Raw genomic sequence first — 25022 nt, 5'->3', positions numbered from 1 at the left:
ATGTAAGTCATCATTCTTTATCTGTGTGCCAAGATTGAACAACATTAACCAGGCCGGGTGGTGTAGTGGTTATGTTAACCAGACAGGATGGCGTTATGGTTATATTAACCAGACAGTGTGGTGTTATGGTTATATTAACCAGTGTGGTGTTATGGTTATATTAACCAGTGTGGTGATATGGTTATATTAACCAGACAGTGTGGTGATATGGTTATATTAACCAGACAGTGTGGTGATATGGTTATATTAACCAGACAGTGTGGTGATATGGTTATATTAACCAGACAGGCCGGTGTAATGGTTATAATAACCAGACAGGCCGGTGTTATGGTTATATTAACCAGACAGGGTGATGTAATGGTTATATTAACCAGACAGTGTGGTGTTGTGGTTCGAACATCCGCTCTGAGTTTGCGATGTCACGATTCGAAACCTCCGCTGAGTCACACCAAACTAACCAGACATTAAAACCCTAACTTGTCGCCTCGTTGGATGTTGAACGTTTGGAAATGTGAAGAACAGATCACGGACAAAGAACCATTTATCACACAGACAATGTTTCATCGGCTGAATAACCTCCTCGACGTCCTCCTCCTCCTCCCCTCCTCCTCCGATAAAATTCCTCGTCAGAGCGAGGATCTTGACCTTACGTCATCAAGAAACACTCCTTTCCTTCCTTCCGTGTAAACGTTTCCTCATCAGGATGATTACACCACACTCCGATATTTGGTAACCTGTTATCATCGATGTCATTTGATATTTTGATGTCGAATCTCTTTATTAACCCCCTGATCCTGAGGTGAAATATTTTTTTAATCCCTTAAAAAAAAAAAAACACCTATTCTATTCGATGCCACAAAATGGTATCCGGTGGGTTTTTACACAAGGGTTATGTTTATAGACGCGTTGCACACACCGCACGTTCTGCTGAACAAGTGGAAGTACAACAACGTACGTATTAAATAGATAGTACTTGACTAGACTGTTAACTTTTATGAGACCTGAGTCGAAAATATGATGGTGATCGGTGATTGGTTGATACAATCAGTCGGCATAAATTAATCAGTGTAGGTCATCGTCAAAAAAAAAACAACAACAACAACGGCAACTACAACAACAACAACAGCAGCAGCAGCAGCAGCATCATCGCCTCCCATGAACATGGCGTTGCGGGTCGCCTGGGTTCGTGCGATGGCGATGATCGACTCAGCGCTGCCAGCTAACCTGCAGTTGATTTGGAGACACCCTGCGGGTGAGAACGATGAGGGCGATGAGGGATGACAAAGCGTTTTGTGTAATGTGTTGGTGAATGATATGTAGTTTTGGTTGAAGGTCGTTGTTGTTTGTCGTTCCATACCTGTTATCGCAAGGTTGTTCATATCTGTAGGAGGACCTCGAGTGTGTTTTTTGGGTGCGACCTCTGATATATGACAGAGAGAAAATGTACTGAGACGGTGCAACAACAAATAATAGAATGATACTAACATTAGGAAAGAGTAGTGACAGTTGTGGAGTGAAGTCAGTTAGTTGTTGGTTACCCTTGTTATCCGAAGATGGTTGTTCATCTGCAGTCAACTCGTTTCTGGTGCGGAAACTTCTGACCAGACAGCAGCCGCAGTCGAAGATGGCAAGTGGTGTCATCTGGTGTCAAGGAACCTCCAAGAAGATCAGACCACCCTCCTGAGGTCGGATCAGTCGGATCGTTTTAAAAATGGTGCATTCAGACTTACCTGCAGTTGAGGTAGGAACCTGTAATTTGTTCAGGGTGCCGGCGATGGCTCGCCTACTCTTCGCGAAGGACACTGTGGGATCGTTAACTTCTTTCAAACGAATGCTGGCAAAGGGGACTGCCGGTTTCGTCTTCTTTTTTTTTTGTGTACGTAGTCGAGGCTCTTTGAAGAACTCGAACACGGAACGGATAAGGATGCAACAAAACGAAAGGAACAGTGGGAGAAGGGTGAAACACCAGCAGCAGGGCAGAGGGAGAAAACAGCCTGCGACGGACAAACAAGGGACGCAGGCAATGAGGAGTAGGGGAGAATTCAAGGGTTGGACAAGATGGATACAGAAGCAAAATTTGGGGAGGGAGAGAGGGGTGTTTAACAGGTGTAGAAAAGATCATTGTTTTGGAAGAGGGGATGATTTGAGATGGTGGTGAACAGCTGTCTTGAAGAATGAGATTGAAGAGCACATGTAAGGTGGTTCCACAGGTGGGGAAAAAGAGGAATAAATGAGTGGAGGTGAGCAGTAGTTATTGGTTTTGGCAGTTTTACTAGGAGTGGATTGCTGGTGTGCCATGTGCATCCTGCAGATATCTGGGGGGGGGGACAAAGAATGGAGAGGGCAGTGGGTGTAAGTGCAGAAAGGAGGTGGAAGAAGACTGACAGACCACCGACCTGTTGGCGATGATGATGTGATAGGCCCGTAGACTCAGCTTAATCGCGAGAGATTCCAATGATATTGAAGGTCTTTGTTTCCACGTTGTCAAGCTGAGTAATTGTAAGAGGCAGTGCCACCAGCTCAGAGGGGAGAGCAGCACTCCATCGAGCTGTGGATGAAAGCCTTGTAGGTGGATAGGGGCTGAAGTGTGCCAAGGAAAGAACTTTTCATGACTGAGGATGTCCAGTTGAGGGAATAGTGGAGATCGACAGTCTCCAGAAGGCTTGTCTAAAGCTGAGTCCTTAAATTCACAAAATATTTTAACTCCCAGATAAGTGTTTTGTTTTTGAAAATATTCCTGAGATGTTTAACCACCTGTCGAGGCCATTAAATATTTAAATTTCCAAAACATGAAATGGTACTTTTCAATATCCCATCGTCCATCATCCACTACCATCCATGCTCGTCAATCATCGAATTTCAATGGTGTGAATCGCACTATTTGCCTGGAATTGAAATTGGAACACTGTAATTTAGTTGTCACCAGTCCAGTCACTCCCTCCTCTCGAATTTAAGCATTAAAATATTTTCATGAATTCATCTAGTGTACGTCATCGGGTGCCATTATCTGGCATGCTTCTTTGTAAAAAAAAAAAAAAAAAATTGTATATATTCAGGTTGAAATTATGCATGAATTGTTCACCTTGCAGTGCCTATAGTAAGTCGACACCCCCTTTCAAAATTTTCACATTTTGTTGTCTTATAATCTGGAATTAAATTTCATTAAACCAGACTTTTCCACATCGTAACCCACAACTTCCTAGTGAAAAACAAATTCCAGAAAATTAATTTAAAATACAAAACAAGAATATCTTTGTTGGATAAGTGTCCACCCCCCTTATAATAGCAATTGTAAATTAGCTCAGGTGTAACCAATCACCGTCAAAATCACACACGAAGTTAATTGGCCTCCACCTGTGTTAAATTGTGGTGATTCTGATTATTTAAGAATAAAATCAGCTGTTCCTGTCAGTTTCCTCTGTTGCGTAATGCATTTCACAGCAAAGACTCAACCATGAAACCAAGGAGCTTTCAAAAGACCTCCAGGATAAAGTTGTGGAAAGGCACAGATCAGGGGATGGGTATAAAAATATTTATATCCCTTGGAGACAATCATTAAGAAGTGGAAGGTGTATGGTACCACCAAGACCCTGCCTTGATCAGGCCATCCCTCTAAACTGGATGACCAAGCAAGGAGGAGACTGATCAGAGAGGTCACCAAAAGGCCAATGGCAACTTTGAAAGAGTTACACACCTTTATAGCAAAGACTGGTCATTGTGTGCATGTGACAACAATATCACAAGCACTCCACAATTCTGGCCTGCACGGTAGGCTGGCAAGAAGGAATCCATTACTAAAACTAGAGGGGGAGCACTCGGAAGAGTGCAAAGCCTCCACCGCCAATACTGCTAGGTCACTCAAGTGAACCTGACATCCTATTCATTCAATTTGACGTCAACAGTGCTCATAGAGTTATAGTTTGCAACTTTCCCTTTTACTTTTAACTTTTACATACTCAATTCATTCGTCATAACTAGATTCCTTGAGACAGAAATTGATTTTACGTGGGTATATCCACCTGAAGTTCCAAAATCAACCGCAATTATAATTAACCTCCGCCATCTTCGAAGATGGATGGAGGTTACTGTTTTCACCCCTTTCTGTTTGTTATCTTGCCAAAACGAAGTTTTTGCAAGATATGTTAGTCAGCTTGTATGTTTTTTTTTATTTTATTTTATTTTTTTTGTTTGTTTGTCTGTAATCATGTATAAATCACTCTGCAGAGCACAGTTATCATTGGAAATTTTTGTAACTTCGCATATCAGAGGCCTATAGAGGTCCCTTTCAGCGCATACAATTTTGAAGGTCAAGGTCAAAGGTCAAGGTCACTTTGTCGCAAATCAGGGGAGTCGACGAAACCCTTATTTTTTGAGCAATTTTGATCGGATCGTCTTCAAACTTCATGGGAATATAGATCATGGTTTGGCGCTCAGCTGATTAATTTTTGGTGGCGATTGGCCTTGACCTTCATGGTTAGCGCCGAAGGTCAAACATATTTGACCCCAAGGTCAAATTTTCAAGTTTTAGGAACCATATCGTGTAGTACCTCAAATTGAACACCTCGATGAGTGCTTTCTAGATATGTCAAGCTTGAGACATTATGGCGTCATTTGGTGACGTTATGAGGCAAACACATTTTTCATGGTTACTCTGTAGAACAATTCTCATCAGAATCTCTCGTAGGGAGATATTCCTCAAGGAGTCGCTCCTGGTGGATAGCAGCTCTGTTCACCTCAGTGTGACCTTAAAGAAGTCACACGTGGTCACCTTTTGGCAAGATACGGGTCACCCTGAGGTAACATTGGTTTATTTGTTTGTTTGTTTGTGAACAGTATTACGGAAAAACTCCTCGACGGATTTCGACGAAACTTGGTGGGGGGGGGGTTGGGTATGGTCCAAGGATCATGCCATTAAATTTTGGACTTGGTCCCCCCCCCAAAAAAAAAATTGTTAGAGAAAAGAATTTTTTTTTGCATTTCTACAAGTTTTAAGTGATTTCCAACCTCCCCCCAAAATTTTTTTTTACCCCTCCCCCCAAAAATAGAGAAATTTTTTTTTTATTTTGCATTTATACATGTTTTAAGTGATTTCTTAAACATCTGTTTATTTTGTCTGTCAGGTCAGGTTCGATCTGTGACCAGCTACAGGTACCATGTAAACCTGTACTAACCTGTTCCATGGTCGGGTTGTCGGCGACTAAACCGTCTCCCCCACCAGGTTTTCTGGTGAGGAGGGTGTTTGGATATGGACACCCAGCAGGATTAAAAACAAAACCTGTCAAAGGGCGGAGGAGCTCCTTGTGAGCCAACGGCCATCCATATCTAGTGCCCAACTGTGTCTGCGGACGTCCTCCTGCAGTTGGGTCACTTCTTATTAGGAGGTTGGTGGCAGGATTTGCACTCCGGCCACCGTAAAACCCTTCATTCCGCAAAACGCAAAAACGCAAAAAAATCTGAAAACCCACTCCGTGGGAGTACCTCCTGTGCAGCTTCCCTTCGCAGGGCAGCTCACCGGATGACGGGATTGGGGCAAAGCCTTCGGGACCCCCAATCTTTGATAGGAGGGAAACCACGGGGTAACATCCCTGGGTCAGATTGCGGGAGAGTGTGTCGGAGTGGTGCTGAGGTGTCGTCCACTAGACGGCTGTCTCCTTGGGTTAACCTGAGGCGGTCCCTTCGGGTGGGTGCCTGGAATGTCCTATCCCTAAGAGAGGATGATCACCTGTCTCTGTTATCATCTGAGCTCAAGCGTTTGGACATCGGGATTGCAGCTCTCTCTGAGGTTCGGAGACCGGATTGCGGCGAGATAATGGTGGGTGGTTACACCTACTATTGGACGGGTCACTCTGATGGTTACCATACCCAAGGAGTTGCTGTAGCTGTGTCCAATAAGCTGACCCCAATGATAATTGAGGTAACACCGGTCAACAAGCGTATTATGAGATTAAGGATTCGTCACTCCTTAGGTGTCATTTCCCTGGTCTCTGTTTATGCTCCGACTGAGGCGAGTGATCTCACCGTGAAGGACACATTCTATGCCACACTCGAGTCTGTGGTTGATCAGTGCCCCAGACGAGATACACTTCTAGTCTTGGGGGATTTCAATGCATCGACTGAAACTGATAGGGACGGTTATGAGGTGTGTGTTGGTCCCCATGGGTCAGGAACTATGAACCAGAATGGCACAAATTCCTTGACTTTGTAAGAAGTCATGGACTTAGGGTGGCTGGTTCATGGTTTCAGCGCCCACAAGCTCATTGCTGGACTTGGTATTCCAACGCTGGTGGTGTGGCAAAGGAGATTGACCATGTCCTCATTTACGGTCGTTGGAGGATGATCCAGAACTGCAGGGTCTACCAGAATGCTCAGTTCCTCAATACTGACCACAGGCTTGTTTTGGCAACTCTAAAGCTGCACCTTAAATCCTGGAGAATGGTACCATCCCAGCCGAGGCTGGATGTTGCCAAGCTCAGCGATGAGAGAGTAGCTGAGGAGCTTGCGAACAGGCTGAGTGGACACTTGGGGGGTCTGGGTGCTTTGGGGGGTCCTGAAGAGTTGTGGAGCGCCTTCAAGACCACCGTCCTTGATGTTGCCGGTGGATGCCTTGGAGCTCACCGCAGGGCAAAGAAGAATTTTGTCTCTCAAGGGACACTGGATACCATTGACCAGAGTCGCAGGGCCAGGCTGAATGGCAGAGCCGAGCTGTTCAGGGAGCTGAGGCGTAAAACTGTACGTGCACTGAGGGTGGACAAGGAGGCCTATGTGCGAGGAATCTGTGAGGGGGTAGAGCATCACCTGTGGACAGGTGATTCTCGTCCCGCTTACAGGGGAATTCGCGCATTACGTTCATCCAAGCCCATCCCTCGGAGCACTACAGTTCGAGCAGAGAGTGGTAGGCTCTTGACAGAGGAGTCTGAAGTGAAGGCCCGCTGGGCCGGTTACTTTGAGCGGTTGTACCAGGCTGATCCCCCAACTGTCGAGTTGGACGTCAAGGGTGTTACAATCCCTGTTGCTGACCCTTGAATCAACTGTGGTCCACCTACGCTTGTGGAAACACGGGCTGCGGTGAACCAGTTGAAACGGGGCAAAGCTCCAGGGATCTGTGGCATCCATGCCGAACTTCTCAAGGCTGGTGGAAATGCTGCACTCGTGTCGTTGCATGCAGTTTTGTGCTCTGCCTGGAACACAGGCATCATCCCAACTGACTGGAAGAGGGGCCTTGTTGTCCCTCTCTGGAAAGGGAAGGGTGATCGCCAAGACTGCAACAACTACCGAGGGGTGACGCTGCTCTCAGTGCCAGGCAAGGTCTTTGCTCGGATAATTCTCGATAGGGTTCGCCACCATCTGCTTGAGCACCAGCGTCCAGAGCAGTCAGGCTTTACACCAAAGAGGTCAACGATTGACCGTATCCTTGCACTTCGTGTCCTCACTGAACGCAGACGAGAGTTTCGGCAGGGGCTGCTTGCAGCCTATGTTGATCTCTGTAAAGCGTTCGATTCAGTGAATCGGGATGTCCTCTGGAGGATTCTTTGTCTTCGTGGGGTGCCACCAAAACTGATCGATCTGATGTCTGAACTCTACTCTGGTACTGAGAGTGCTGTGAAGTGTGGTGGTACCATCTCTGACTTATTTCCAGTTGTTACTGGAGTTCGTCAGGGATGTGTACTTGCCCCCACACTTTTCAGCACTTGTATGGACTGGATTCTAGGGAGGATGTCGGAGAGATCAAGTTGCGGTGCGTCATTTGGGAATGTCAAGATCTTGGACCTTGACTTTGCAGATGATGCAGTCATCTTTGCGGAGACTCCATATATCCTTTTGGGGGCCCTCGAGGGGCTGAATGAGGAGTCGGAGCCGCTGGGATTACAGGTTTCTTGGGTCAAAACTAAGATCCAGGCTTTCGGTGACATCTTGGATGCTGCTGTCCTGTCTGTTTCTGTTTGTGGTGAGGATGTTGAGGTCATGGAGAGATTCACTTACCTTGGCAGTGATATTCATGTCTCTGCTGGCTGCGAGTCAGAGGTCAATAGACGTCTGGGTCGGGCCTGGGGAGTCATGGATTCACTGGATCATGGGGTGTGGCGCTGCCGGTACCTGTGCGGGAGGACGAAAGTCCGAGTCTTCAGGTCCTTGGTACTTCCAGTCTTGCTCTATGGGTGCGAGACTTGGACTCTGACCAAGGATCTGAGACGGAGACTTAATTCCTTTGGTACCAGGTCTCTTCGGAGAATCCTTGGCTATCGCTGGTCGGATTTTGTGTCCAACGAGCAGTTGCTGAGAGAGACTCGGATGAGATTTGTTACCTGCATAGTCCGTGAGCGTCAGTTGCGGCTGTATGGACATGTGGCTCGTTTTCCTGACTCTGATGCTGCTCACCAGATTATCTCAGCGAGGGAGTCTCATGAGTGGAGGAGGCCAGAGGGTCGACCACGTGCCTCATGGTTGCAACAGGTTGACCATCATCTCAAAGAGATGGGGATGGGCCTGGCATCTGCCTGGGGGATAGCCAGACGGAGGCCCCTGGAGTACCGGCGGAAAGTGGACGCAGCGACGTGCTGTTCTGGCACATGCTCCCATACCTGACCTGCCCTAAGTGATTTCCAACCCCCCCCCAAAAATTGTTACCCCCCCCCAAAAGAAATTGTTCGAGAATTTTTTTTTTTTGCATTTCTACATGTTTTAAGTAATTTCCAGCCCCCCCAAAAATTTAGAGAAGGAATTTTTTTTTTTTTGCATTTCTACATATTTTGTGATTTCCACCCCCCCCCCAAAAAAAAAATGTTGGAGAAAACTATAACTGTCAGCACTGTTGACATCATATTTAATGAATAAGATATAAGGTTCACTTGAGTGACCCAGCAGTATTGGCGGCAGAGGTTTTGCACTCTCCCGAGTGCTCCCCCTCGAGCTTTGGCATGTTTTTTTTGTTGGAAATCACTTATAACATGTAGAAATGCAAAAAAAAAAAAAATCGAAGTTTTGTTGAAAAAAAGTTGGAAAAATCTTTTTCTTTAACAATTTTTTTTTGGGGGGGGGGGGTGGAAATCACTTAAAACATGTAGAAATGCAAAAAAAAAAAAAATTCAAATCTTTTTTCAAAATGGCCGCCATAGCGGCCATATTGGATTTTGGACCAAGTCCAAAATCTAATGGCATGATCCTTGGACCATACTTAACCCCCCCACCAAGTTTCATCGAAATCCGTTGAGTTTTTCCGTAATACTGTTCACAAAAAAACAAACAAAGGGGTGAAAACAGTAACCTCCGATCTTCGATGGCGGAAGTTAACTTGAGGGGGAGCACTCTGTAGAGTGCAAAACCTCCGCCGCCAATACTGCTGGGTCACTTAAGTGAACCCGATATCCTATTCATTGTAGGTCAAAACGGATCAGACTCTACTGAACCACGATTTAATAAACTAAACTAGATCGACGCGCATGTAGAAATACAAAAAAGATAAATCGCATTTTTTTTGAAAAAAATTGCAAATTTTTTTTTTTTGGGGGGGGGGGTTGGAAATCACTTAAAACATGTAGAAATGCAAAAAAATCGAATGTTTTCAAATAAAATCGAATTTTTTTTTGAAAAAAGTAAAATTTTCCAAGTTTTTTTTTTTTTTCCAACTTTTTTTTTTGGTTGGAAATCACTAAATACATGTAGAAATGCAAAAATTCAAATTTTTTTTTTCAAAATGGCCGCCATAGCGGCCATATTGGACTTTGGACCAAGTCCAAAATCTAATGGCATGATCCTTGGACCATACCTAATCCCCCCACCAACTTTTGTCGAAATCCGTCTCGGACTTTTTCCGTAATACTGTTCACAAACAAACAAACGGGTGAAAACAGTAACCTCCGTCCATCTTCGATGGCGGAGGTTAAAAAGCCCACCTTGATACCTTTTCAAGGTCTGCAAAAAAAACTCTGGAGATTCTGAAGCCATGTGGCAAAAAAGTTTTGTGGTCTGACGAAACAAAGATGGAGCTTTTTGGCCTAAATGCACAATGTTACATTTGGTGCAAACCCAACACAGTACATTACCCAAAGAACACCATCCCTGCTTTAAAGCATGGTGGTGGCAGCATCATGTTATGGAGATGTTTCTCATCAGCAGGGACTGGGGCACTTGTCAGGATAGAAGGGAAAATGGATGGAGTAAAATACAGAAAAATCCGAGTGGAAAACCTGTTACCCTCTGCAAGAAAGCTGAAATTGGGACGGAAGTTCACCTTTCAACATGACAATGACCCGAACCACACAGCCAAAGCTACACTGGAGTGGATAAGGAACAAAAATATAAATGTCCTTGAATGACCCAGTCAGAGCCCCGACCTAAATCAAATCAAAAATCTGTGGCATGACTTGAAGATTGCTGTCCATCAACACACTCCACACAACTTGACTGAGCTTGAACAGTTTTGTACAGAAGAATGGGCAAATATTGCCCAATCAAGGTGTGCAAAGTTGGTAGAGACCAATCCAAACAGACTCATAACTGTAATTGCTGTTAAAGGTGCTTCCACCAAGTATTAACTCAGGGGGAAGGACACTTATCCAACCAAGATATTCTAGTTTTGTATTTTTACTTAATGTTTTGAAATTTGTAGAATTTGTTTTTCACTTGGAAGTTGTAGGTTACGATGTGGAAAAGTCTGATTTAATGAAATTTAATTCCAGGCTATAAGGCAGCAAAAGGTGAAAATTTTGAAAGGGGGTGTATACCCTTTATCGGCACTGTATAACTCTGCTCGTAGGAATGTACTTAACATTTAATGGAACAATAAAACGTTGTAACGATAACAATACAATGAAATGTTATAAAACTTTGCATGCGATGTGTTACAGGATAGTTGAGCATGTACAACCTACGACATTTTATACCCTCAATGTTCCTTATATGTACACTGTATATGATTTAGTATTACTCCTGTGATAGTTTGCTGTAAAATGAATTGAGTTACAAGAAAAGTTTTTGTTCCAAATATTTATGCATATGTACTAACTTGTTGCCTTCATTCCTCAGGTCCTCAAACTGTGTTCTTCTGGGCACCAATGATGAAATGGGTAAAAGATGGCTGGAAGGGTTCAGGGTGAAGAAATAGCAGAGATGATGCTGGGGGTGCATGGAGGTGCATTTTCGGATAAGAATGGTGTTCAGCAGATGAAGATGATCGAGATAGTGTATCAGTCTAAAGAGCACATATCAAAGATGCCACATTTGAAGGAAAATATATAATTAAAAGGAAAGTAAACTCAAATCTTTTTCTTTTTCTGCAGGGTCTAAAGCTTTTAAGGAGCTTCAACAGAAATCACACATGCATGTAGACAAATAAAGGAGACCACACCACACTGGACCTGACCTAGGAATAAACAACCACTAAGCTTGGGGAAAGTAACATTAATTTCCAAAATATATATATAAAAAGGAAGCACTCTGAGTACCAGCGACACAATCTTTGTGATGTCATTTTTTTTTCTCCACACTCGACATAGCAATTAAGGAGGAACATATGGAGGTGATCCATGCTCCATCCTTTAAATGTCCGGGACAAAAATTAAATTGGAGCAGAAGCTACCGAGTCTAGTTTCCTACCTTTGTTTCATTCAATAGCCATAATAGATACATGCTAGATTTGTACCATGTTTTTGGTTTGTTCTATGTTATTTGCCACTAAGCTGTCTAGCCTTGGTTTGAATATCTGCCCAGCTCTAAACTCTTGTCCTGGTGTTTCACAGGCAGAGCGATTCATCGAGTGTGCCGTCCCTTGGATATACGTTAAACTGGGCGCCCCGTCTGCTTAGCATTAGTTGGTGGACATTAAAGATCCCACAGTGTCTTTCACGAAGAGTAAGTGAGCTATCGCCGACACCATGACCAAATTCCAAATTCCTGCCCTTACTTCCTCAAGCATCTGGACCGCAGCATCAACTCTAACTTTTAATGGGCAGACTATATCAAAGCTTTGGGAATTATAAGTAATTATATTGTGGGAGGCAGCAACAGCTATCTGGCCAAATATGTGTACGACTGAAAAATATGTGCAGATATTACTCTTGTTTGCAGACACATCTCTTTGGTGATATGCCCATTTAACATTTGGCAGCAAGAGTGGAAACTCCACTTTGATTTCTGGGTTTACTTTCCTTTTAATTACAAGACTGTGAATGATAAAATCAGATGTTTCTTTTTACCTCTTCATTCTACACTCTATTTTTAGGGACTAGTTGTAGCCGGTCTGGCTGACCTAGCGCGACCAGCGGAGAAGCTCAGCACTGCACAATCTGGTGTTCTCACTGCAACCGGTTTGTATTCTTTTCCTTCACGTCCGAATCCCTCCACATGACTCCTGCTTACCTGTTCCCATGCACCGTTTTTACCTTTCTGTGAATCCATCCCATTGTATGTTTGCTACCCTCTACATTCTTGTGTCTCACCTCAATTTCCTTCTGCATATCTGCACATTTTAATGCAATTTTCCCTTTTGTGTATCTGCACTATACCATTTTGTTGTTATTATTTTTTTAAATTTATTTCCTCCTGTGTGTGTGTGTGTGTGTGTGATTAGGTTTTCTTGTCCTATAATTTCTTTATGACTGATTTTAATCTGAGAACTGCCTATGACATTTTCCTTTACTTTGCTTGAGCCAGCTCACCTGGGAAAGTTTATCATAGCCAGCATGTCCTCAAGGAGTATGCTCAGACTCCAACATTGCCAATGTACTCTAAAATAATTGTGCAGAGGTAATACACTTCTTTGAGCTCTCTATACTCGGTTTGATTTCTGAACGAACAACATACTGTCGAATTTGTGCATCACAGGCAAGGCGTTGTATCACGAAGTGTGCCGTCCCTTGGATGGACGTTCTACTGGGTGTCCCATCTGCTAGCATTGGACGTTAAAGATCACACTGTCCTTCACGAAGAGAAGGCGAACTTTTGCTGGCACACTGAACAAATTCCACATTTCCATTTTGAAAGCAAAGGCAAATCATCCATTGTAATTCTTGCCATGGGGGCCGCACTGATTATATATATATATATATATATATATATATATATATATATATATATATATATATATATATATATATATATATATATTTTGTTATGGATTTCAGAATCCGGTCTGATGAATGCACCCACACATCCAGGTCCTCAGACAGTTATTTCCTTAAATGCATGTTCAGATTATCCCCATCCCCATGTCTAATGGGATCTTAAATGTGATGCGTTGAGAAGCGTAAAGGATAGATCCCCTCTCTTATGGGAAGCCTTTATGACAGACACGTTCACACACATTTCTTTCACGAGCTCTGAAGCCCGCCCTCATTCTTCCTCAGCAACATTCTTTCGCGAGCTCCGACGCCCGCCTTTTTTGAGAGTGCACGGGTTGTCATGGTAACCGTGCGCAAGTGGGGTGGGGTGAGCTTGAGGCGGACTCCGTCCACGGAGACGGCCCGGAGATGAAAACAAATGGAGGTCCGTTCTGAGGGGAGAGGAAAGCAAAGGGCGAGAGAGGCGGGGAGAAAAAGCGGGGGCGAAAGAAAGTGGGGCGAAAGAAAGTGGGGCGAAAGAAGAGAACGAGAAGTGAGCTTGAGAAGCGAGCAAGAAGCGGGTGTAAGCACGCAAAAAGAGGAGAAGGAAGCGAGCGTGTGGTGCACGTGTGGGTGTCTGACCAGTGCCAACAATGAGACAATTCATCCTTCCCTGTGCTTGGGCAAGCGAGCGTGTGGGTGTGAGCAGCGCCGCCAAGTCGGTCACTAACAATACCAGGGTCTAAACCCACGACAGACGATCTCGGTGACCTCCAGACTTCGACTGGCGTTCAAGGCTGTTCGCGAGAGGGTGCACGGCAAAGCTGGGTGCTGGCGACGGACGTGACACACACACGCACACATTTCAGGATGTTTTCACTTCACGGACGACTTTCTCGTGAGCGAGACGATTCTTCCCCCCCCCCGCCCCCACGAATGATCTGTTCCCTGTTTAGCTGTAAGTAAGTCAACCCCCGATTAGCATCTGCTCTTTGTCTCTTTCCTGGCATTTTGATTGATTTTGCTTTGAAATTTATTCTTTATTTACCTCAGAAAATAAAAAGTTGTTTTTATTTATTAATTTTATTGTTAATAAATTATTTGTCGACTTCCAACCTGTCTGTGTTTGGCCTTTCCTTCATTGGTCTAGCATTGTCCGAACCGAGATAGACTGGGAGGTAATTACCACAGATTTGACCAAAAATAGTCGGCACGCACCAGCGATTAAAACGCTCAGCCGCCCTAATTAAAATCTAATCAGATAATATTGGTGCTTTGCCGAGGGCGCGCTCCCCGCTCAGGTAACCACGTGACCTTTAGTTAAACAGAATAATTAGACGGCGGACACTGGAACTCGTGGTTGACTGGGTGGCGTTTGTGGTTCTAAAACAACCCACCGTACCACAATGTTAATTGTGAGCGGTGGTCCCAGGTCCGGCTCTACCGAGGACAACCGGGGATTAATCCCCCTGAATGACAATTCACGGGTCTCGTTACCCGTGGCCGTAACAAAATATATATATATATATATATATATATATATATATATATATATATATATATATATATATATATATATATATATATATATATATATATGAGCCTGGTGTTGGCGCAGTTGTTAGGGCAGCGGCTTGGGATCCAAAAGGTCCTGAGTTCAAACCCCGTTGGGCCACTGAATTAATACACCAGGGGGTTGACTCAGCCTGTCATCCTTCCGAGGTCGGCGAAATGAGTACCAGTGTACTGGGCCGGTGTATACCCCGGTTAAAATAGGTGTACCATATCCCTGTGTCGTAAGAGGCGACCAGGGTTGCGTCAGGAAGGGCATCCGGCGTAAAACAGGTGCCAAATCACAATGCGGATCATACGGATGATCCGCTGTGGCGACCCCTAACGGGAGCAGCCGAAGGAAGAAGAAGAAGATATATATATATATATATATATATATATATATATATATATATATATATATATATATATATATATATATATATATATGTATATATATATATATATCATTATTTTTAGGTTCTTGCTCCCCTTATAATCTTGGGCTGCTTCATTTTCCCATCTGAGCACTACTCATGATACTGCTGTTCCAGATATGCTGTGTTGTCTGTTATATATTAATATCCTGTTCATGCATTGAACCTTATTGCATTGTAGAATCCTCATTGAGCATTATTGTAGAAATCTTCCACAAGGTATCTGTGAGTGGTTTATCCACTCGACTGTAATGATATGCAGGGGATATTAATCCGCCCCAGGTTGCTCATTGTGCAAGCACATAAACCCTTCATAACAAGTTAATGGTGGTGGCCCTGGCCGTATTTCATGACTTCCAGACATGGATTGGAGCATGGAATGACTAAAAAAAAAACTTTTAAAGAAGCTGAAAATACCTGTGAGACAGGGGTGTGCCTCTGCACAATGAAACTGATGGATAACTTCCTGAACAACTCGTCCAAAAAGTTGATATATCACAGTGTATGTTGTAAAAACTTCTGATGTGGGCCTGTAAGAGGCCAAACGTTCGTCGATGGTGCGTTCCACCAAAACCTTCCTGCTTATTAACATGAAGTGGGAGGGTGGGAGTGGTCGCTGTATTGGTTGTAAGTGCCGTTATATATGTATATATGTATATATATATATATATGTATATATATATATATATACCGGGCGTAGTGGCATGCGCCTGTAATCCGGCTACTTGGAGGCTTGGGTTGGAGGATTGCTTGAAGACGGGAGCTCTGCACTGGGCCACGCTATGAGAGGGTGTAGGGCAGCCCGGAATCATGGCGAAACCCAATCCTTATCCCTGTGTCGTAAGAGGCGACCAGGGTTGCGTCAGGAAGGGCATCCGGCGTAAAACCTATGCCAAATCAGTATGAGGATCATAACGGATGATCCGCTGTGGCGACCCCTAACGGGAGCAGCCGAAAGACTAACAACAACACATATATACATATATATATATATATATATATATATATATATATATATATATATATATATATATATAGTTAGGTTTTTGGTCCACAAAATAAATTTTACTAGATTTTGCATCAGTCGGTGAAAGGAGAAGTGTGTGTGTGTGTGTGTGTTATAACCACGACAGCCGGCTAATTAATTATATTCACAGAAATGGTACGAACGTAACTCTTCTCTTCCACAGATATTTCTCGTGTTCCTATATTTCTGTGCATTTGGGAACAACAATTCTGGTTTTTTCAAAACCATTTTGAAATTCAAATTTTGAAATTCAAAACCATTCAAAACCATTTTGAAATTGCCACTCTTTCGTTTAAATGCTGAAAATTACGTTTGAAAGACTATTTGAATCACAGATTTCATGCCAGCAACGGTAGGTTAAAAGTACCCGGCGAGCAGATCCGAGTCAGTGTTAAAACGCACACAGCATGTGCGCAAAAAGCCTCATTTAGCATTCATACACCATTTCGATAGTGCCGTTTTCAAATTTCCTTATTTTATATATATATATATATATATATATATATATATATATATATATATATATATATATATATATATATATATATATATATTCAGCATTGATTTAAGGCTCCGAGTGGAGCTTGTACATAACCTGCACACAAGGCAGATATTAGGAGACATTTGTGTACTTTCACATGAATTTGAAGGACACATGCATATAGTATGTGATTTATAAACCTGCGTTCTCAGTAATCGATCCATGGGAATGCTAAACAAGGCCAAACAAACACATCAATATACTTTATTTTGTGGGCTTTTAATTTTTCTTCATTTTTATTTGCATGTGTTGTAATTTTATTTTTAATTCGTGTTTTTTCTTCTCCTTTTTACCACTCTGCCCGAATTGGGCAAATATAAGGGGTATTGTCGTCACAGGCGTTGTCCGGCGGGCGTCCGTCCGGGCGTCTGTCAACTTTTGGTTTCCGTCATTTTAGAGGAGAATGCCTTGTCCGATTAAATCCATTTTTGCAGGTTATGTTGGGGTTGAGTAGAGGAAGGTTCCTTTCAAAATGGGCGCTACGATTTTCAATGTGGCCTCCATAGCAGCCATCTTTAAATTGGCTAATGTTGATTTCGAGAAGCCTTGTCCGATTAAATCCATTTTTGCAGGGTGTGTTGGGGCTGGGTAGAGGAAGGTTCCTTTCGATATTCAGTGCGATGCGATATCTAATATGGCGGCTAGGGCAGCCATCTTGAATTTGGTTTCCGGACAATAACTTGAACGGCTTCACACATTGATTTTATTCTGGCGAGGTATAATGGAGTTGAGTAGAGGAAGGTTCCTTTCCAAAATGGGCATGCTGCGATTTTCACTGTGGCCGCCACGGCAGCCATCTTGAAAATGGTTTCCGTCAATTTCGAGAACGCCTTGTCCGATTAAATCCATTTTTGCTGGGTGTGTTGGGGTTGAGTAGAGGAAGGTTCCTTTCTAAAATGGGCGTGCTGCGATTTTCAATATGGCCACCATCTTGAAATTGGTTTGCGTCAAGGGGCTGAGGGGTTACGCCCGCTTTGTGGTGCTATTTTTAATCTTTAAATGCCAGGGTAATTGTCTTTTGCTGCCCCTCTTTTACGTTTCTGGCTGGTTCTTTTTCTTTGCATTAGAATTGCATCACCCACTTGTTTGTCGTTTGTTTTTGCTAATGAGAAACTAGTAAGTTGAAAGGGGCAGTTTAAGAATGGTGTTTATCGAGAAGGTTTGCATGTGACACTGCCTCTTTTCTGTGTGGTGTTGTATGCTTGTGTTTTTGGAGACTATCCGGTCTCTCTAATTTTGTATCCCTATCCCCCCATAGGTGTTGTCTGGTCTCGGTACTCCCTCGTCATCATTCCCATTAACTACAATTTGTTTGCTGTTAACTGCTTCCTCGCCTGTGCTGGGGGCACTCAACTGATACGCATATGGAGGTAACTCTGTTTTGTTGCAACCGTTTTCCTCAATTTTGCTTTGGGCATAGTGAACCAGGGCATTCAAATGTTATTGTCACTTGGTAGGGTTTTTAGCAGTTTGACACCTTTTTAGCTCGCCTTTTCAAAGAACAGAGAGCTATAGTGATAGCGTCGGCGTGAAAATGTTAGTTTTTGGTGCAAGTTATTTAGAAGCTTGCCATTCATTTAATATGTGTACGAGGATGCTGATATTTGACATGGAGGTTCCTTTGGAATACATTATTGATGTAGTGAAGTTGAAATTAAAAAATAATTTCAATTTTTTTTTAAATTTTTGACCTGTTTTGAACTTAACTTTTTTGTAGCACATCAACGTTAAAGTTTTTGGTGCAAGTTATTTAGACGCTTGCTATTCATTTAATATGTGGACTAGGATGCTGATATTTGGCACGGAGGTTCCTTTGGGGTATACTATTAGTGTAGTGAAGTTGAACTTAAAAAATGATTTCAATGTTTAAAATTTTTGACCTGTTTTGAACTTAACTTTTTTGTTGCATATCAACGTTAAAGTTTTTGGTGCAAGTTATTTTTTAGAAGCTTGCCATTCATTTAATGTGGACTAGGATGCTGATATTTGGCATGGAGGTTCCTTTGGGGTATACTATTGGTGTAGTGAAGTTGAAATGAACAAATGATTTAATTTTTTTTTTTTAATTTCAACCTAAGATGGTGTCAAAGCCACCCAATGCTCGCCTGTTTATACGAGGCGCTTGCCATTCATTTAATATGTGTACTAGTTTACTGATTACAATATACAAATACATATATTGCTTTAAAATTATTTGGATCAGACTTCACTGCAATGCTTTATAAAAAAATATTATTAGACTAGTCTTAAAAACGATAAATGTATAAACAGGTGAGCATTGGGTGGCTTTGACACCAACTCTCTGGTATTACCTCCACTACTGAAAGTGGATGGAGGTTATGTTTTCACCCCTGTCTGTCTGTCTGTCTGTCTGTCTGTCTGTCTGTCTGTCTGTGAGTGGGATATCTAAAAAAGTTATGGACTGGATTCAGATTAAACTTGGATAGGTCGGGTGTGTTGCAAGGACAAATTGATTCGATTTTGGTGAAGATCCGGAACTGGATGTGGCTACTAAAATTTGAAGTGATTCTTCACCATTGAGATTGGGCCAAAGACTATAGACACTGCCTATAGAAAGTCTACACCACCTTTCAAAATTTTCACCTTTTGTTGCCTTATAACCTGGAATTTAATTGCATTAAATCAGACTTTTTCCACCTTTTATTTTAACATCGTAACCCACAAATTCTACAAATTTCAGAAAATTCATTTAAAATACAAAACTATCATATCTTGTTTGGATAAGTGTCCACCCACCTTATAATAGCAATTGTAAGTTAGCTCAGGTGTTACAAATCACCTTCAAAATCACACACCAAATTAATTAGCCTCCACCTGTGTTAAATTGTGGTGATTCTGATTATTTCAGAATAAAATAAACTGTTCCTGTAGGTTTCCTCTGCTGGGTAGTGCACTTCACAACAAACATTCAACCATGAGCACCAAGAGGAGGAGGAGAATGAATGCAAGTCACCTGATGTGGTTAGGGTGGTGGGCTTGGGATCCTAGGATCCTGAGTTCAAATCCTGCTCAGCTGTTGAAGTAATACTAGGTGGGGGTTGACTGCCTGACGTCCTTCCGAGGTCGGCAAAATGAGTCCCAGCTTGCTGGTATCCTGTGTCGGAGTGGCGACCCGCCAAGGAGACTGCTTAGGCAGCACCAACGCTCTGCACAGAGTATGGTCCCAATGGATAGACGGATGGAAGTCACCTGATAACCACTGCCTTGTTAAAGAATTCAATTTACCAGTTTCTAAAGGATTGACATGATGGCTTATTTTTGAGAGTTTTGATTGGAGTTCAAACCAGTCGATTACAATCAACACCAGTGGGATCTGGCCTCTTGTAACGGAAAAGAAAGTAGCCAGAGAGATGAACATAAGAGAGTCGTGCACATCCTGTGGGAGGAACATTGCTGTTTAACACATTCTGGTGTAACAGTTGCAAACTGTGTGAAGAGAGCTGTGTTATTTGAATGCCATCCTCTGGTGTTTCCGGGTCCATGCTGTTTGGACGGGACGGGACAGGGGGGGGGACGAGGATTGCTTCGTGGTACTGGAGCACACGGGTCGGGCTGGATGAGGATGGTGTAAGGATCGCTGGTGGGAAGTGGGGCAGAGCTGTTGGGGTTTGCAATGCACCTGCATTCATTGCGTATCGGGTTCCATTTTGGAATCCCCGTCCTCAGGCAATTATGCAGGTACACCTCACCTTCAAGGTGTTCATAAGAGCAACAAAAAGTAAGGCCATAAGAATGTGATGGGACCCAGGATGTCGTTTCGTGAGCAGGCCAATATGAGGGAATGGGTCAAGAGGTGAAGGAGCAACGAAGAAAAAAGCTTGCGGAATTTTCATACAAATTATTTTATTTGTTTTTGGAAGTATTTTGAAGAAAACTAACTCGGGTGTCTCATTCTTGCTTTAAATGTTTTCATCAAAACCAAACTATAATTCTGAAACTATCAAAGCTCTTTCACATTGCAGAGCATGTTGAGATGAGACAAACGAAATAAAAACTCCATTCTTCTCGCCAGAGCTTTGAGAATATGTCGCGATCCTTTTTAAAAGACGATTACACAATACTGTAATTGATTACATAGTCATTTCAAAGTAGGTTACGTAGATTACTTGCTTTTACAGATTATATATATATTGTCGTGGGCTGGCGGGGTCGGGTGAGAAGACCACTGGGGGATCGAACAATGCTACGTCGATTCCCACCAGACTCCCTGGAATTGTAGGCCATTGCTCATGGATAATTCCGTGATGCGGCATTCCAGATCGGATGCAGCCGAGCGGCACTGCCAAGGACGTACCTGCTAGAAGGAACGGATTGTTGGGAATAAAGACCTGGCTAAATCTGGATTCGAACCATGCTGGACCAATGAGGGAAAAGACAAAGGCGAGCTGGGAACATTTCTAATGATGATTATTTATTTACAATAAGCGAGGAAAAGCATGTGGCACAACAGAGGTTTATTGGGTGTGTCATGCGGGGAAAGATGAGAGAGGTGTGGGGTGTGGCAATTTTACAAGCAACTTGCAAAGCAGACACAGTGCAGACTTGACATGAGATTAATAAAAGCAACAATCACAACAATAAAAGATCTTGTACAGGCTTACTTAATGGACAGGTGCCAACACTCTCAGACAAAGTAAACCTGATTGTGAAAGGGACTTTTGCAGCCAGGGAGGGAGTTGAGGTTACAGTTTCTCGGTACCTGAGCATTTCGGGGGAAGGATGCTACGTGGTGCGGCACCCGACAATGGTTGAGTTGTTCGGCCACAACCATACGTGTGGAGATTGTCTGCAGGAGGGGCTCGAGTGAAGAGCGGAGTACAAAGGGGTGGGGGGGGTGGGGGCAGCGAGAGATGAGCAGCAGGCAGGACCAAGCAAGAGGCCTTTCGTCAAGAAGCAAGGGGCGGTTCGACGTCGTGTCGACGGAGACAAGTGGCAGGAGCACTCACTCAATGACTCCTTCTCTCCTTCAATTCTCCTTACTCCTTCTTCAATACTCAAAAACCTCTCTCAATTCTCCTTCCTAACCCACTTGCAATTCTCTTCCCAACTCACTTGCAATTCTCTTCCCAACCCACTTGCAATTCTCTTCCCAACCCACTTGCAATTCTCTTCCCAACCAACCAACTACACAGAGGTCGGGGAGGAGCCTTGCCGAAACCTGACGTCATTGTCCGAGCCGAGCATGCCGATTGCACCGGCCCTTCACGTGGTCCGCCTTTCTGGGCTGGGTTTCAGCTAGACTCTGGTATGGTCCGTGCATATCCGGCCTTTGGCAGGTGGATGGTGGTGCAGCTTTAGCGTTTGTCCAGCCGAACGTCGGGATTTTGCCTCTTAAAACGAGTCGCTGGGTAGACGGTGGTACGCTGTGGCCAGTGAAACGAGGGTAGCAAGCGAGATGAAGGCACCGTGGATCGTAAAAGGAGGGAATAAAATAAAAGGGGAAAATGATTTATTAATCCTAACTAATAGCCCATCGCAACGCACTCCCTTGTCTTCCCACTAGACAAAAGGTATGGACCTAACTACACGTATATTAATGGAATAACTGACTGAAGACAACTGAATGTTGTATGCATACGGTTCCAAGAACCGTAACAATATATATATATATATATATATATATATATATATATATATATATATATATATATATATATATATATATATATATATATATATATATATATATATATATGATATGCCTGGTGTTGGCGCAGTGGTTAGGGCAGCGGCTTGGGATCCAAAAGGTCCTGAGTTCAAGCCCCGTTGGGCCACTGAATTAATACACCAGGGGGTTGACTCAGCCTGTCATCCTTCCGAGGTCAGCAAAATGAGTACCAGTATACTGGGCCGGTGTATACCCCGGTTAAAATAGGTGTACCATATCCCTGTGTCGTAAGAGGCGACCAGGGTTGCGTCAGGAAGGGCATCCTGCGCAAAACATGCCAAATCACTATGCGGATCATACGGATGATCCGCTGTGGCGACCCCGAACGGGAGCAGCCGAAAGAAGAAGAAGAAGAAATATATATATATATATATATATATATATATATATATATATATATATATATATATATATATATATATATATATATATATATATATATGTATGTCCTCAACTCTCCGACCATGGTGGTTTATCTCCATGTCTTGTGTTAAATCGTTGGACAATTAATTTGTTTTATAAAATGTTCGATCTCAACAGAAAGCTGCTTGTGTTTAAGTGTTTTCTTTTCTCGGCAGTGAGACCACTTAGTAGATGCCCAATGACACAAGAGGTCTTGGTGAACACCAATGAATAGTCCTCGACATTGTTATGTGACATGCGGAACATAGTGTTGCAGAGTTGTCGTACTTGATGTGTGCTGTTCAGATTTTTTTTTTTTATTTTTTTTTTTTTTTTACGTGATGGAGAGCTTGCTGGTAATCATAGTGTATTGTTGTGTCTTGCATTTAAAATTCCCGGCATGAGAGATTTTGGCATTTTCTGAATTCGTGACATTTGCAATATTTGCTTAAATGATTGCTAATAACATCCGGATCGTACTGAGATGCTCAGTCGTAACATTGTTGGTACATTTAATTTGTCAAGCCTCCGTTGAGCTGCATGAAATGTGAGTGTTTTCAAGGCCTACCCATCGAGGCTGTGAAATATTTTTAGGTGTTTATTCCTCCTCTGCTAAATTTCAGGATGCCATTGTAATTGGCTCCTTTTGAACAGCCATTGTAAAACAGCATTGCACGTGTGGTGTGCAATGTGATGTCATCAGAGCAGTGTCGTAACAGCTACAATTACGTGGTTGCATAACCTGCTGATTAACGAGCGTGCTCTTCCCATTTCTCTGAAGTGTTTTTCATCACCGGCCCCACAATTAGCACAATGATTCCACGTTGTTGCGCAATATTTCCTTTCTGCAGTATTTTCCTCCTCCTTTTCAAACTGACGCACCCTCACTCCTGAATGTGTATCGAAACTTGTCATGACTCATCGGAGATTTTGATGATTGCTTCCAGAGTTTCGCAATCTCCTCTGTATCGATGTGTTGCTTTTATCACGATCCATTTGCCTTTTTTTTTTAATTGCCCACGTCTGTTTACTTGTGTGTTGCAGGTACAATCGGAGCTTGAAGAATCAGGAAAAACAATGATATTGTCGTACTACCATGGCGCTCTTAAGATGACTTCAATCTCTTCCTTGTATTGTTTGTTCTGTTACAACTTATACTATAAAAAGTAGGTCTGAATTTTGTGCACAGTAAGATATGAACACCCAAATCATTTGAAGGTGTAATAAAGAAGGAAACAAATGTTAAGGAAAGGAGGGTTCGGAGGGGATAAAATGAAGATCTCTTGCTGTGCACAGTGGGATTTAGCACAGCAGCTCTATGATGTACAAAAATGTCATAACTCTTAAATTTACTTAATAAAGTTGTTCTGAATAATTATTTATATGCGTTTGAGGTGCGAGACTTTGATGGTGACCAGAATGTTGCTGACGGCTGTTATTGTTCGGATGGTAGTAATGCAGGGGTCGATCACTTGGTGAGTCGTTACACATTGAATGGTTACCTGGAAAGGTGGTAGCAGAATAAACAGTTGATCGTTTTAAATTGGAATTGTATCGGTAGGTTGAAGCATTTGGGAATAGAGGTTAATGGATATTATGGACGGACGGTTATTATTATGAATGGTTAATGGACGGGTGATTTTCTACAATGTGTTTTGTGATTGTGATGTCCGTGAGAGGGTTTTCACAAAAAGATTGTGCTGTTGCTGTTTGTTCATTCATTACCCGAAAACCATCTTCACATCCCCATTTCCCCCCTCCCTGGTCCCCAAAAAATAATGTTTAAATGTTTTTTTTCGTAATGCCAACGCATTACCAAACAATGGGCTAACATTGCCAAAAAAACCAAAACAGCACTCAGCAGAGCGCATACCTCCACTAGGCTGGACAGTTTGTTTTGTATCCTGCTGATGGGCTGGATCTGCGTCCAGACCTTCGCAACGCAACCAAAATACAATCAGCTTGTTCTTGTCACCTACCAACTCATCCACCAAGTTTTGTCACAATCCTAAAACTTTTCGAAATGTGCTGTCATTTTTTGACCCCATCTCCTCATGGTGAAGAATCATTCAAAAAGTTTTTGTATCCAGATCTTCACTAAAATCGAATCAATTTGTCCTAGTCACACACCATAAACTTTTCAGATGTTCTGTTCAAAAATAGATAGATAGACAGACAGATAAGGTGAAAACATAACTTCTGCCACTGAACAACAAAAGTTGGCTGATTGATGTGTGGACTGCAGTGTAGCAGCTGACACAATGCTTGTTTGTTGTGGGAGGTTCTGTGCAGCTTAAGCTAAAAATGATCATGGAGTATGGCAATGACATGGGGAAAAAAT

At 42.8% G+C, this 25022-nt stretch overlaps 1 protein-coding gene across 1 annotated transcript; it reads left to right on the top strand.

The window, feature by feature from the left end:
• Positions 1-1005: 1005 nt before the first annotated feature.
• MPC2 (mitochondrial pyruvate carrier 2) lies at positions 1006-24063 on the top strand. The gene is made up of 5 exons (XM_085879879.1): positions 1006-1252; positions 11023-11063; positions 12218-12302; positions 17849-17960; positions 23726-24063. The coding sequence occupies exons 1-5, from the start codon at positions 1156-1158 to the stop codon at positions 23760-23762; spliced, it is 372 nt and encodes a 123-aa protein (XP_085736005.1). The 5' UTR covers positions 1006-1155; the 3' UTR covers positions 23763-24063.
• Positions 24064-25022: the final 959 nt, after the last annotated feature.

This window comes from Eptatretus burgeri, chromosome 4 (assembly GCF_056783735.1).
Source record: "Eptatretus burgeri isolate ZD-2024b chromosome 4, Ebu_testis_v1, whole genome shotgun sequence".
Taxonomy (NCBI): Eukaryota; Metazoa; Chordata; class Myxini; order Myxiniformes; family Myxinidae; genus Eptatretus; species Eptatretus burgeri.
The sequence above is the reverse complement of the archived record's forward strand: the minus strand, read 5'-3'. Positions and strand labels throughout refer to the sequence as shown.